The 15,583-nt window shown below is 35.9% G+C and overlaps 1 protein-coding gene across 7 annotated transcripts in view; it reads left to right on the plus strand.

Moving 5' to 3' along the window:
* Positions 1 to 15,583, plus strand: part of MARCHF1 (membrane associated ring-CH-type finger 1) — a 231,764-nt gene that overhangs the window by 182,295 nt on the left and 33,886 nt on the right. For 6 of the 7 annotated variants that reach the window (XM_050338310.1, XM_050338314.1, XM_050338312.1 and 3 more), the window contains 2 exons: positions 1,643 to 1,693; positions 13,909 to 13,988. In XM_050338310.1, coding sequence (XP_050194267.1) covers positions 1,643 to 1,693; positions 13,909 to 13,988 — 131 coding nt within the window. Of the gene's footprint in view, positions 1 to 1,642; positions 1,694 to 13,908; positions 13,989 to 14,261; positions 15,000 to 15,583 lie in introns of all 7 variants that reach the window. The other variant, XM_050338316.1, reaches the window with a different exon arrangement.

Below are 15,583 nucleotides of genomic sequence, written 5' to 3' on the forward strand. Positions count from 1 at the left end.
CCTGAGAATTAACTGCTATGATAGAATAAAATGGAGAGGGCTGTGGGATCAGGGAGTTCACTGATGCTAGATTTTGAGGGCAAGAGTCCACTTAATGCTAGTGAAGACAAAGTAGAAAGAGAAGTATTTCAGTATATTAATATTTGCAGTGCAAAAAAATGATGGCACTGAGGGATGGAATAAAAACATAAGCTACCTACAGTCTGAAGGAAAAGAGATACATAGGTATATGGAACTACAACTAGTTTTAAAATTATTTTTTCATATGAGTGTGCTTACTAGAGTTGAGATCAAAGCAGCTTTTTAATACAAAAATGAAAAATAAAAGTGCTTTCTTCTGAATGTTTGCTGACAAATTGTCTAAGGTTTCTTTTTGGTCATTTTTGCCATCTCAAAGCTGTTCTGTGGTACAAATTATATGGGAAATGCTAGTTCCTAGACTAGACGTGAGCCTTTTGTAGCTGGCAGTTCCTGTATTTTTCTTAGCTCTTTAAATTCAGGTTGAGGGGAGATGTGTCATAGTGAAGTTGAAAGCCTTTTGTGGACATGTATGCATGAAATTATTAATGTATGTGTTTGCCTGCCACAGTGATGCATGAATTGCAAATTAAGCTACAGAGGTGAAACCTTTACTTTGGGATTTGATCCCCTGTTCCTCCAAGTAAGTTCTCTAATAAACCTACACACATGATATCTAGTTCAGCTCCTTCTAGGTAAAAATCAATCTTGTTGACATGAATATTTCACCTGACTGTTTGAACCTGCATTCTCAGTGCTGAGAAAAATACTTTCATGACCTCCTTAAGATACGTGCATTTACCAAGGGGATGGGCCCTGTTTCTGAAATATTTTACCTTTTTAGTGCAAATTAAGCTGAATGTGTTGCCAGGAAAGTGTAAATACTGAACAAATTTTTGAACCACTGCTTCACTCCCTCCTTTGGATTACTAGAAAAATAAAAATAAAAATTAAAACAAACAAACAAACAAAAAACCCCAACAAACAACGAACAACAACAAACCAGAAAACAGCATGTGCTGTAGAAATGTAACTCTTCAACATACACTTTATTAATGGATTTCAGCCTATGGTGTTGGTTTGTATGTGTATGTGTTATTTGCAAGGCTGAGAGGGGATGGAGGAGCAGGTGTTAAATTAAACTACATCTCTGCCTGGTTTCATTTTATCGTTCTCAGAACATGTCTGGCCAGGAAGTAATCTAGTACAGTTAATTTTGCTGCGAGGATGACTTCAACTTTTTAAGCAGGAATGTGTCCAGTGTGACTAGGAGGTTTTTATTAGTTGTCCTGAAGCATTCCCTTTCACACATAAGTACCAGTTTTCATGAGAAGCTCTGATGATAACATTGATTCAAAAATTTCTTTTTAAAAACCTGCAAAACAAACCAACAGTAGTTAGGTGCTAGCATTAATTTCTTACAGAAATTTCTTTCAACTTTTACTCATGTAATTTGAAAGAATGTTGGAGTGGTTTGTTTTTTGAGCTGTCTTCCATTGTACAGTCAGTAGCCAAACTGAAGAAAAATAGAGGAAGAAAAACTCTCTGCAGTCACAATCACAAAAACCATTATGTAGAATCCAACTGATCTAACTTTTCTTCATTTTTTAATTTTGTTTTCCAGAATGATAAATCTCCAGGGCGTTCCACAAGTCGGTCAAGTAATATTTCAAAGGTATGTGAAATCTATTTCCTTTGCAAACAATTTAAAGAAAACTAAGTTATCAAATATAATATACAGTACTTTAATCCACTTAACCATATATTCAGTATATAATGTTTTCATTATAAAAATCAGATTTTAAATTTTTGCTGCAGAACATTATGGTTACCATGTAAACTACATGATAAAGTATAAATGTACAATTAGTTTTTACTGCAATTGTGTAACAATAATAAGCAAATAACAAATGCACTTTTTTCACCTGCTTTCCACAAGGGTTTAATGTTACATTAACACTTTGGTTTAAGATGGAATTTCTCCCCTGCCCTACCCAAATCATAACAGCTGTAATGTGTAAAGCTGTGAATCTGTCCTCATTTTGAACTGAATTTTGAATTCCTTTTACAGGGATTTATGGTTCACTGAAGCCAGGACTTTACATCTAGATGCTTTTTGGTTTCTAGGAAATGAAGAAGGGAAAATTTAGGAACGGCAAAATGTGATTTATACTGGAGTTCTTTGGTTTTAACCTACTTTTTTCTGTATTTTTGGTTCAGATGTGGCTGAAATCTATGCCAAAAAGCCAGGATATACAGGAGGTAAAAGATAAAAACTCAATAATTGTTTGCATCCAAGCCTAAACATGTATTATGTTTGTATCTAAAGATTTAGTATTTTTCATTCAGTGCAAGCACAGTATCTTTAAAAGTCTTCCCTACAATATTTTTGTCTGTGGGGTACACACTGTAAAACTCTTTTCTTCTTGGAGCTATAAAACTAAAAACCCAGCTGTGATTTTAATTAAAAATACTAGTTTTATGTTAGGTTCTGCTCTTTTACATTAAGAAGAGAAAAAAAAAAGGCAGGGAAAAAGTTGTAGAATGTACTAGCCTGTTGTAGAATATGGCTAAATCTCTTCCAGGCTCACTGTCTATTTTAAAAAATTATATAGATTTAGAATTACAAGCTTGATCACCGTGAACTGTATTTATTTTATTTAGGAGTTTTGAATGTATGTCTATAATTACTGTAAGTCTATATTGACTTGATATTACTTTTTCTCCTTTTTTAAAGTCAGATTTGTGGGTTACACTGCAACAAATCATAGATATAATCACTGCACTTAATCTTTTTCTGATGTATAGCATCACTCATTGTTTTGGATCAATTTTTCTGTGTGAAGCTACCTACCAATGAAGCTTTTCTAATGCTGAAAGACATTTGATTGGAAATCCAGATTTGTTTGTTGTCCAATGTTTTTGTTTTCAAATGCTTTTTTTGAAAAACGGGAGGTTATGTATGTGTGTATACGTGAAAAAGCAAACATCTGACCTTGCAGGTTAATATTGCATGGCACCTTAAAAAAAAAAAAAAAATTGAAGGTCAGGTAAACTATACACCAAAGACAAGAGCTGTGTTCTGTGCAGTGTCAGATCTTGCACACAGTAAAAATGTCAATGGACAGAAAAATTAGAAAGTATTTATCTAAAAATATAAATTAGAGTAATTAAAACATTGTCTTTTACTGCTTTCGTTTGCCTGTATGAGTAAGGTAAAAAGGGTCAGAATTACATCTTTGTGTTGTGTATTCCACCCTTGGTTGTATGTGGAACTTCTGCCCCAGAAAAAAGTAGATGTTCCAGGATATCACTGGATTTTGTACCAAGCTTTTTTTGAAATTAAGTATAGCAAAGATTCAGCAAAGAGAAATTCATATTTCATAATTCTCTTAAGTTTTTGATTCGGAGAGGACATCTGAGGTTTGCAGAGTATGTTTGGGCAATTTTGCATGCTAGGTACATTAACTCTGCATTTTATGCTATTACAAATTGAACTGAATTGTTGAACATTGAATATGCCTTATCTAGACATAATGAGAAGAAATAGGTTTGATTTGTTTGGTCTTTACCAGATACTAGTTAGCGTTTACCTATTCAATCTAGAGATTTTAAAATCAAACATTCCCTAGAGGGGTGGGGTATTGTGTATGGAAATCAACACTTCAGTTTTACCATTCACTTTTGCTGTCCTTTGAAAGTGCAGAAATGCAGCATGTTGCAAAGTCTTATCTTGCATATAATTTTAACAACTATAGGCAAATGAAAGGACAAAACTTAAAATATTTAAATATTATTTCAATATGAAATTATTTGTAATAGATGTTTCTAAGTAAAAGCAGTGCCTGCCCAATATGTTTCTGAACATGTGCTATTATAAAAATCAAGCTAACTAGAATATTTAAAAATTGTTTTCACGAAACTATAGAACTGGGTAGCTCTAGCTGTGGAAGTAAAATTTTTTTAGTGTGTATAACGGAGTATTTCAGCAATATGGCAGGAGTATGGCAAAATTCTGCTCTTCCGTTTGGTTAACCTGACTCAGTGCTTAATCAATCACTATTTCATTTGTGGGCAAGAGTACAGGAACAGTGGAAACTAAATGTAGGAGACCTGTAGCTGTATGCTTGTGACCCTGCTGTTCCATGCCTACACCATTGTGGGCTCTGCTTTATTCGCACAGGAGACAAAGGAGGGAGAGAGAGCATTCGGTCAAACTGATTGCTGGTCCACATTTGTGTTCTGTTTCAGCTATTGCAGCGAAATATCCCACTTGTGGGGAATCCACTGAATTAATTGCAGGTTTTTGAAAGTAATATCGCATTAATTTCTTACTATCATCCTTCTGTACTCTACCCACTTCTGTCTACCTGTTTCCTCGTACTCCTGACTGACAGTCAGCTGTGGCTGTCTTCAGTGAACAGCCACCTGGAAATTCATTCATTCACCTCTATCTTTTATTTAATATCAATACTACCCTGGAACTCCAAAACAACTGCTTCAGTTGGTTTTCCAAGGAGAGACAATTAGGAAAATGTATCAGTGTTTGATTTTTGCTGCACTTCTGGTAATAACCTAGATTTTTCCTGTACAATCAATAAGTCAATAAGCAGGTCTTCTTGCTTTCTGCCATGCTAGCATTGGGATCATAATAGATCATATTTTGGACTGATCAATATTCCACACTATCTCGTATTGATGAAGTGTAGCAATAGATACTAATTATGGCTTTCAAAACCTGTCTACTCTAATACACACAAAGAAAAACGTAGAATTATTGGAAATGTGAATTATGGACCAGCCCTGATGGTTTTAAGTTATTATTATTTTTTTAAGCATTAGACATTTTTTCCCACCCATTTCCTATTGTGCTGGTAGAAGATCCAACTTTATTCTTCCTTGTAACAGATAGTCTTGTGCAGTGTTCTGGATTTCAGAATTGAAATTTTCCTACCTACATTTTTAAAATCTAAGTAAATTAAAAATTTGACTTGGTCATTACCTATTTGACGTTGCTTAGTTCCATGCACTGTAGACTTTTTCATTAAACTTCTTATGTCTTCCTAAATATGTATATAATTTAGAGAAAAGCTAGTCAAAAAGGATCTGGTTGATTCATTCTTTTTTCTGTTGTAGTTAAGCAATGGAAAAAATCTTGTGTTTGAATTACAATCCATAAAGGGTTATGCTTTGTATGTGTTTCTGAGGCTTCCTGCTTATGTTAAAATGATTTCTGAAAGAAATGTTTCTAAAACATTGTAATTATCTTTCTGCATGTTAATTATGATTCAAGAGCTCTATAGAGAAGGATACTTACTCAGCAGTAAGATTTTAAATTCTCTGATGGAGACTTTGGTCTTATTTTTCAATGCAGAGAAACTCAGGCTTGGAGCAAATTGCCTGTTTTTTATTTTGGCTCAATTACTTCTCAAAAGCCTGGAGCAGATGTTAGAACACTTTCTTTACAAATCTCTAAAACGTCCATCTAATAAAACTCTGTTAAGTTACATCAGGAAGTGAGTTGATTGTTTTGGAATATTGTGTGTGATAATATTCACTGGTCTAATTTAGAGTATGGATAACAATAGAGAAAGAAAAAAAAAGAAGGAAAGAATTGTTTTCACAGTATGTTTATGCAATTCCTATGCTGATTTCTTGTGTCAGGTTGTGGTTCCCTCAGTGAGATACAAATAAAAACCAAAAGGCATCAGCATGTCAGAGTAGTGCTAACTAATGTTCAAGATGAAAAATTTATCATCAATGGATTGACTGTTGATTTGAGCTACTCAGTTTGTGATTCTGAAATATATTTCATAAACTGTGTATCAAGTTCTGTAATAAGTAACATAATATTTATCCTTTTGAATTATAAGTTACCATCTGAAATTCTCAATTTTTTTATCCTCTCTGAGTACAAGGTGAATGTATGAAGAGTCCTGTATCTCAGTTTGGATGGTTTACACCACTTGAAGCAGAACTCACTTCTACATCCCATACATTTTTTAAATGGGTAAACTTACTATCATGCTTTTGGAGCCAACAGAGAACATGTAATATCTTCTGTCTGCATTATTGCAAATGCAAGCAAAAATGATAGGTTTTATGGTGGAAAAAACATAAAGGTTCTTTTAAAATAAGTTCTTATCATGGACAGCCAGATAGAGGAGTGAACTTTGATAACTAGAAAGAGGATTGCAGCATTTCCAAGGTACCTGTTGCATAACAGAATCTAAAGAACAGTTGTGTTACCCCTTGCATTTTTCTACAGGGGACTACACTGCTACAAGTTGGTCCATAGTTCTTATTATTCTTTGACAATTTCACACTAATAACAAGTGAAAATTCTCTTCCAGATTGGTGATGGTTGGTTTTTTTTCAAGGAACCACGTAGTTCCATCCTTTCCAAGCATCCCTTCTAGACTGCTGTAGTAAGTAACTGAGAGAAAACGTAGGGCTTTCAAAAAAAGAAAACAAACCAAGTAAAAAAAAACAAAAAAAAAAAGTCCTTGCTCTTATAAAGCATAAAATTACAGTCTTCAAAAGTGCTGTTACAGTGACTAATACCAGGTATACAAAACTGGCATTAAAATATAAGTGTAAATGTTATGTTAGTCATCTAAATGATTCTTCTTGCTCATAAACAGAATCATTATTATCAAAAGGTGAAGACTAACCTGGCATTTAGCTCTGATTTACTGAAAAAAACAACAGCACAAAGTAAACAAATTAATGAAAAGATTTTGTTCATCAAAACATAATTAATTTTGAAGGCAAAAAAAAGACAAAAAACCTAAACTAGATTAAATTGCATAGTGACTGTTTCTGTACCTTTTTTCTTCCTAGATATATGTTTGATTTCTATGTGTAGAGAATAATTTGGGGTTTGTCCATACAATTTATTCTTTATTTACAATAGACTTAACAAAAGGCGTGACTGCAGAATTTACTTAAGTCTGCCTAAAACTTGAACTTACAAATTAAATTGCATTAATTACATGTTGGCTCCAGGGGACAACCATTGAAAATAATAAATTTTCAGTTTACTCTTGAATACACTTCTTTTTTTTTTTCCTGTTTTAAACTCATGTTCTAATGAAAGGGAAATACATTAAAAAAGTGATTGTATGTATACAAAAATATGTACAGTTGTACAGATTCTGCTTTATTAAATCACAGTTCTTATAAGTGGTGTATTCTGAGTATACCTAAATGTGCCACACTGACACATCAGACAAAATTGCTTATATGTGTGAAATGTGTAAAGACCCACAATCTTAATTTTTTTATACAAGTTTACTTAGTGTGTAATGCCTGTATATAATTTTAATTTCTGTGAATACATTTTGTTATCACATAGTTCAGTCTTTCCTATGATAGGCATTATCATACAGGAGAAGTAGCTTTGATTTGTTTTCAGTAAACAGAGTATTCAACTTATTACATATGCTTATTGTTTATAATTATTGTTATAATAATTACGGAATGTAACATAACCTATTGCATCCTGACAATCTTAACATGGCATTTATTTTTTCACCATGGCACTCAGAAGCAGATTTCATGTATTTGTCCTACAAAGAAATTCAATTAAGCAAACTTTATTTCCACAGTGGCACAAAATGGGGGGGGAGGGGGAGTAGGGGATTGTGCAGTTTGAGGTTTATTGAACTTCTCCTGTTTTTCGTAATGATGTGTTGTCAGGGTTTCACTTCTTTTGGTTTAGTCATTTCAATATTCTTTCTACAACTCTTTTGATTTGGCACATTCTCTTTCTTTGGGCTGGAGTAAATAGATATCAAACACACAAATACAATAGAGTCGTTCAAATATAGTAATGATATCCTTGCTACCTGAATTTATGCAGTTTGTCTCCTGCAAAGTCCATCAGACCAAAGGAAGAAAATGGTGGGTGTGTGCACTCACATACATATGCACTTGTGGGAGGATGGCAGAAATGTCATCTGATTGAGACCTGTTTAGTATATAGGAATATTTTGAGGCTTTTAGTCTTGCAGATAGAGGGATATGTGAAAAGACGTGCCCTCTTTTGGAATGGAAAGTCTAAATGGTTCTCTGAATGCTAATACTGATTACCTTTAGAACTTAAGTGCTACAGAATCTAGTGACAAAGAAGATACATGTTTTGTGCTTCACCTTTCCTGCAGGTGAATTTCCATTTAGCTCCCTCCAGCTAAACTGCTGATCTCATGTTCTGCAGTTTTTGTGTAAAAAACAGCACATCCCTTGTTCCAATTGCCTACATCAGAGTATTTTTTTCCCAAAGAAGTATGGAAAAATTTTCATTTAGAAAGTAATGGTGGCTATAAAGATGCATCGTTGAAGAGAAACATAAATCAAAATTATTGTGTTACTCTGATGCAAAGACTTTTGCAAATATAATCCATCTGATCATTCAGAGCTTAGCTAGCAGTGCTTCTCTGTCTACAGAAAGAGTGGATTTTTGAGTCAAACCTGTGCCTTGAAAATAAAGATTAACATAGAGCAGAGAGGAGTCAGGAGAAAACAACTTAAACAGGCTGATTGAATCTACAAGTCGAAGTTGTAAGTACTTTTGTTAGCTTCATTTTTTAAATAATAGGATAGATTTGCTACTTGCAATTTTGATTTTAGATTTCAAACCATTTTATGAGATGATCATACTGACTTTCAAAGGGGCTGAATGATATTATTCAGCAGAATCATAAGGATATTTCTGTTTGTTCCTTCTGTGTTACTTTTCCCTTTCTTCCTTCTCTTCAGAGGCAAGCGAAAGATGGGAAAGAAGGATAGGAGACAAAGAAAAGGTTTAGGGAAGAAATATGCAAGGAATAATTTACCCCCAAAAATCTGTGAAAGCTAATTTAACAGAATTTGAGTTACTAATTAATTAAATGGTAGCTGTAAAGCCATAAATCAGACTATATATAACAATTTTGATATTTGAGCACAAAGCAGGAACTCCATCATAAAGAAACAAATAACGAAAAGGAAAAAACCCGAAAACTATACAAACCAAAACCTAGAAACCTCTCCCCTAAACCCAAGTGCATAAGTTTCAGTTGCCATCAAGACACAGCTTGTAAGATATACCCAGCTTAGGTCACCTTCACCAGGTTTTTGAGCTTTTTAGACCTGAGGAATCATCCACATAGAGATTCATAAAGGTGATGTGTTCCACAAAAAGTTGCATAGTTTACAAAGCAAATATTTTCAGATTAAAATACAGTCTCAGTCTCCTACTGAGCTTATTACCATGAAAACTGCTCTAATCTTCTAAGGTATCCATCCCTTTGTGTGCTGATTTTTAAATAGGATAGAGTTTCATCTTCTTAACTATAATGGCTGGTGGGATCTGGAGGATTCTGTGATGCATCACTGCTATTAGAGCAAACTCAGTAGAAGAATAAAAGCATTAGACATATTCCCTGTCTGCCCTAACACCCGTCAATTTTCTGCAACTTTCTACTTAAGCAGTGTTGTAAGTTGACCAGCTTTTGGAAATGCCTCTGGCCTTTCTTGTTCAGAACAGGCACATCAGAGGATTCATTAGGCTTTCAGTGATATCTGTAAGGCCATTTTATATAAGCTGTCTGTTACATCTGGTTTGTTATTTTAAAGCTTCACTCCATTCCTATGTGAGTTGCACTTGTGGAACATGTTTTTACTCAGCTTTTCTGTTAGGTCAAAGTAGAGCCCTTCTCTGTTCTTAAGAAGTGCACAACTTGACTCATGTTCTTGGACTAGTTTCAACATGCAGGGATAAGCAATATATGGCCTATGAGCACTCCCATTTTTTGTTATTATTTGGAAAATTCTATCAGATCCTGAACACCAAAGTAAAGGCAGTCTTGATTTGAAATTCTCATTGCTTTCATCAGTTGAACTTCTTTCTGTCCCCCATTTCTGTCTTTGCTGGTCTTTTAACACAGAAGTCCCCTTGTATCAGGTACATGACTATCATCTCACTTATCCTGAAAACTCTATATTTACCAGTATCCTGTTTGAAAAGCAGACTATGAATTTCTGTTGAACATACCAAAAATAATTATGTATGAGTGCCCTGTCGTGTCTGATAATTGAATTGCATATCCTTGACAAGAGAGTTCATCTAAACTGGCCAAGGCAGCTGAAGGTGGTGACTGGGGAATCTCTCTCAACTAACAATGTTTTTGAAATGTCAAAGCTAATCAGCTGGAGTTGGCATTATCCCCTAAACCTTGTGTTGATGGCACAGAGAAATGAGCTGCCTTGCTTATAAATTAATTGTGAGACAGCTTTATTTTGCATTACCACATTTAATTCTACTGCTGATATAATTTGCTGTGATAAAATTAGTACAATGCTTGTTTAGTTTTCCCTTTCCAATAGGCTGTACAATATAGCTGTCTGAAGAGGACATTCATTCAAGGAATACTATTTTTAAAAAAAATCATTACTCTGCCTGCCAAGTGGAATTGGAGTCCTCGGCATTAATCTGATCCCTCTATTCACTAAATACAGTATCTCAAAATATTCAGTGTGCTGCACAGCAATATAGCCATGGGATAGCAATTACAGCAGTAAGATCTGTCTGCCTGTTTCCAACATCTGTTGCATATATATTCCCAGAAGAGTTGGACTGATGAGAGCAGAATACCTTCAAACTGTCCTATTCAGGTTTGTCAGATATGCCTTGAAAATATACAATTCTCTCTGTAAATGTACAATCCAGCTAAATGCCACATTAGGTATCTTCACTCTGAGACTGGATTCAATACATAATTGTTGCTCTTTTTTTAATTTATTTGGGATGCATAGCTTTTGGAGGAGATGGTTAAGAGGGGAGATTGCCCAAAGAATTGGGGTAAGCCTGGAGAAAGTGCTGGTAGGAGAAAACAGATGCAATTACTGCTGGCAGAGCAGAGTAGGATGAAAAAGCAGAGGGGTTTCGGGGCAAAGGTCTGGACTAGGCTTCCAGCTTAGTTGAATTTTATGGGTTTTTGAAAACAGTTTCTACAGCATCAAACACTTTTAAGGTTCAGGTGGACAGGGTGCTGGGACATGTTGTCCAGACTGCGCTTTTACCAAGAAAGGTTGGACTAGGTGATTGTTGAGGTACCTTCCAACCTGGTATTCTGTGATTCTGTGATTAGTAGATAAAGTAGATAAAAAGTAGATAAAAAAGTAATAAAGAATTAGATAAAAATCAAAATTTGTAGTTAAAAGTTGTAGAAACCAGTTGAACAAGCTTGCTCACAGGTAAGAATCTGAATTATCTTGTGTATAACTTGGCATTTTGGAGTTTTCCTGCTTTGTTTTTGAATATTGAAGTGGTGCATTGGCTTTTTGCCTGCCCAGATGTCATGTTTGCTCCAGCGGGGATTAGACAAACAAGCTAAAAGCATTCATTTTTTAAAAAGATTTTTACTTAAATCATTTTTGAAGGAAAAAACTTTGAGTTATGGACAGCTAAACATAACATCATTATGCCCGTGCAGGGGAACTAGAAAGTAAAATTGACTGAGCAGGCTGAAACAGTCCAGATCTCCTTACAGTTGAGAGTGAAATATAAGATTTAGGTAATCAAATAGGTAATGTAATTTTTATTTTAAAATAATTAGATTTCCACCTGTCTGCAGTCCCAAATAATAAGTGTAAAAGCTTTTCAAGGAATTTGTTTTAATTTTTGGCTTGATTTCAGCCTTCTTAAGAACCGTCTAGCTGACTTCCTGCTTTAATAGCTGCTCAAACTTTCTTGAACCCATGCAGACCTACTGTATGGTTACTGGGCCAGCTTAGCCATTCTCCTTAACCCTTCAAAGGGTACTGCTTGTGGAAAGATGCTATAAAAATTGCTTTTACAGCATGGAGATGACCTGACCATTGCTTAAGATCAAGCCAAACCCCTGTAGTACAGAGATCCTGAAAGAAGCAATGGTAACGCTCCTGCAGCTGTGAGGGGAAGAAAGAAATGGGAGTTCCTCATGAGGGATGAACTCAGGAGTCCACACTCGACTCTGGGGCTGGATTGCTTCAGCAGTCCTTCATCTGGGGTTTGGTCTGGAGGGACATTTTTTCACACAGCAGCAGCATGTAGCCCAAGGACATGGTTCTGGTGATGAAGTCTGCATACTTCCTCATTAAGTAGCTTAAGATATGCCTAACTACATAAAGCTAATCACAGAGGCTGAGGTGGAAAAAGATTATATACCCAACCATAAAGATATACCATAGGTTTCTAATATGTATGTAAGAGAAATTCATACTCTGTCACAGTGCATGTGATTGAAATGTTGCTTTTGTAGAAAAGATGTGAAATACAATTTATCTCACTGATACTTGTCCATTTTTTCCAGTGTTAGACTGCACGTAGGCACACTAATGTTCCTCCTTGTTCCTCCAGACATTGCAAAAACATTAGAACATAGGGATTGTGTCTGAATGCTTTATCAATTTCATTTCTCAAGTTGTTTGGCTTTTGTATCTCCAAGTTTCATTCATAGTAGTGAAAAATCAGTAATATTGTTGGTGGGTTTTGGTGTATTTTTCTGATATTAATCATTAGGTAAAAAGGGTTACTTGAATTCCAAAAGCTAGAAGATTGTTTTAATGCAAAAGCACCATTCTTAAGTCTCAGCTGGTATCCAGTCAAAAGCAAAAATGCACATAGTGGTGATGTATGCATTAAATGTAATGGATATTAAGAACCCTGGATAAAAGTGAAGTGTCAGCAGGTACTTGCTGTATGTAATTATTTTTGCTCATACTACTAATTTTCAAACACCTTTTTGACACCACAGAAATATCTGTGAAAGTTGAGCTAGAAATAATTTTAATTACAGACTCTACATGTGACTGAATTTGATTTGCTAGTACAAGAGATTGCAATGACAGCCTTTACATCTTTGTATGAGTTGTACTTTGTACTCTTGCTTAATAGTCATCCTTCCCTTGTATCTTGTGCACAATCTTGTGGGACTCTGAGGCTTGTAGTTTTTTGTCTGCTTTTGGTAGTGGTGCTCACAACAGGATAGGTTTCATACAAAAAGCTAATGCCCTTAATCAGCTAAGGGAAGGTAAGAGCTTTAAGAATGATATGTGTTGAATACTCTTCCCACAATACTGTGTCTCATGAGGGATCCTGAAGAATCACAGTGCCTTGGATTTACATTTCCATACAGCTCTGCTGCCAGTAGGTGGTGAGGCAGATTGAAATAGTTTGCCGTTAACACCATCAAAATATGTTTTCAGTGAAAGTATTGAGTAACTGAATCTGCAATTTGTAGCAACAACCTTATGAGCAAAATGTTACACACTAAGTATGTTTTATATCTCTTCTGCTGTTTGAGAATGTGATCAGTTCTGCAGAGATGCAGCCTGCACTTTGGTCTTCTCAGGCTCTCATCAGTTTAACATTTTCAGCTCTTCTAGAAGATCTGATTGCATTGAAAACCTTTTAAAACACACTTTTATTTTCTCGCTGTTTCATCAGTCCAGCATAGGTTAGCTTTGGGTTCTTCATCACTAAACATAATGCAAATGCCCTTCATGCCATTTGAAAGGAATCATCATGGTTGTTTGATTGATTGAATTAAAACCAATATCCTCTGCCATCAGACATTTACAGTAGATCAAAATAAAAACTCAAATGTTGAAAGCTGCTTCCTCAAACAACGACAAAAAGTAGTCATGAGCGAATGAGAGCTCAAACACTTCAGTCATTCTTAGTTCCACAAATAGGTTTCGCTTTTGTTCAAGCTTCCTGTATTTTGCGAGCTTTTATGTGTTCAACAGTGAGCTATGAACAGCAGAAGCAGTTACTTTAATTTTTTAATCATGTGGCCAAACAGTAAAATATCTGCAATGTATTTCATGGACAAAGATTCCAAACTGTCTAACTTATTTCAACAGGCAAGCAGTCCTACAACAGGAACAGCTCCCAGGAGTCAGTCACGGTTGTCTGTCTGCCCTTCCACTCAGGACATCTGTAGGTATGTACTGAGAAAAATGTACTCTAATATGGCTGATACTTGTTATTTGTTTTTATTAAATATTGTATAGCTCTTGCTTCTGCTTAACTTTATTCATAATTTACATAGACTTTAGCTTTCTTTTGATCTCTCTGGTTTTGTTTATGCTTTTTAGTCTCATGTTTTTCTATTAAAATTCATGTTCTCATTTTCATCCTTTTTTTTTTGTGATTTCTCTCTTTCCATCCACCCTTACCATTTCCATCCCTTTCCTTTGCTTGCTGCTTTGTCTAGATCTACTACCTTGCATGACTTGTCAGAAGATGAGGTTGAACATGCAACCCCTGTCATGGTGCTGACCCCTTCTAATAGGGAGTCTGGTAAGAAACACGTAAAACGAAGGTTTAGGCGGAAAAGAGAGACTGGAGACAATGGTGAGCACACAGAAAAGCAAGGAAAGGGGAAAGACTCTAAATTGCATCCTGAGCCTCCAAGATCCAGCTGGAATGCATCTGATTCATCATCATCTTCGGATGAGAGTCAGTGGGCTCAGGCTAGGAGGAGAGCAAGAGAAAAGGCCAGACTGGCCAGGAGAGGGAGAAGAAACAATAGATCGTGCAGTAACCAGGATGGGTCCTCAAACAATAATGCTGTTGAACTTGTTACCTTGGGGACAGTGGGAAAAAAGAAACAAGAGGTATCTGACCCCGAGAATTCTACTTTAAACCACCGCCGAAGGGTTCCAAGGCTTAAGGAATCACATTCTTCAGCATCATCTCAGGAAGCAAAGATTTCCTCAAGAAAATGTGGGAAAAGCAAAGCGAAAAGCTACCACAGAGATCGTCAGCCTGCGCCTTTGTTTAGGCACAGTAAAGATTTGAAGGACTCCTTTGCAGAGGCAGGCTCTGGCAGTGATGTTCTGGCAGTCCCAGACAATGGAGCACCTGCTGGGGCAGGGTTCACTGTGCCTCATGCTGTTCAGAAGCCTCCAGTGTTCTATGATGACTGGTCTGATGACTTAGAAGTATGCAGGTTAGTCCCTAATAAAAAAGATTTAGCATTCTTTAGAGGAATTTCTCACTGCCACACTCTGAGTGCCCTTCTCTTGACTGCTTTCTGTCACTGCTTCTTAGTAATAAACTGCCAGGCAGGCCACAGGAAATAACACAAGAACCTTTCCTACAGAAAAGTTAGCATATCTTAGTCTGAAAACATACTTCTCTTACTTAAAACCAGCAATCCTACAAGGGAACCAGATGTTCTCCTTTCTTCTTATCTGTCTTCTTGAAGAGGGACCCACTGTGTCCTCTGAGTATTGCTGTGTTTTAAATCTTGAGCCAGAGGCAGAGAATGAAGCAGAGTGCCAGATAGCTCAATACAATGGGATATGGAGCTTTTCCTCCTTAGATGATCAGTTCAAATCCAGCTTTGGTCTCTATGTCACATTTTGTTGACTTATGTGAAATAAATTTATGGTCTTGATTCAGTGTCCTCTAGAGTTGCCATTACCTCAGGAATCTGATGGATAGTGCCTTCAAAACATCCTCTCCAGTGTGGCATAATTTGTATGGGACTTTGTAGTGCCAACCACCTCTACACTGTGAATGTGTAGGGGC

This window comes from Myiozetetes cayanensis, unplaced genomic scaffold (assembly GCF_022539395.1).
Source record: "Myiozetetes cayanensis isolate MyiCay16 unplaced genomic scaffold, myiCay2020 scf7, whole genome shotgun sequence".
In the NCBI taxonomy this organism is placed as follows: Eukaryota; Metazoa; Chordata; class Aves; order Passeriformes; family Tyrannidae; genus Myiozetetes; species Myiozetetes cayanensis.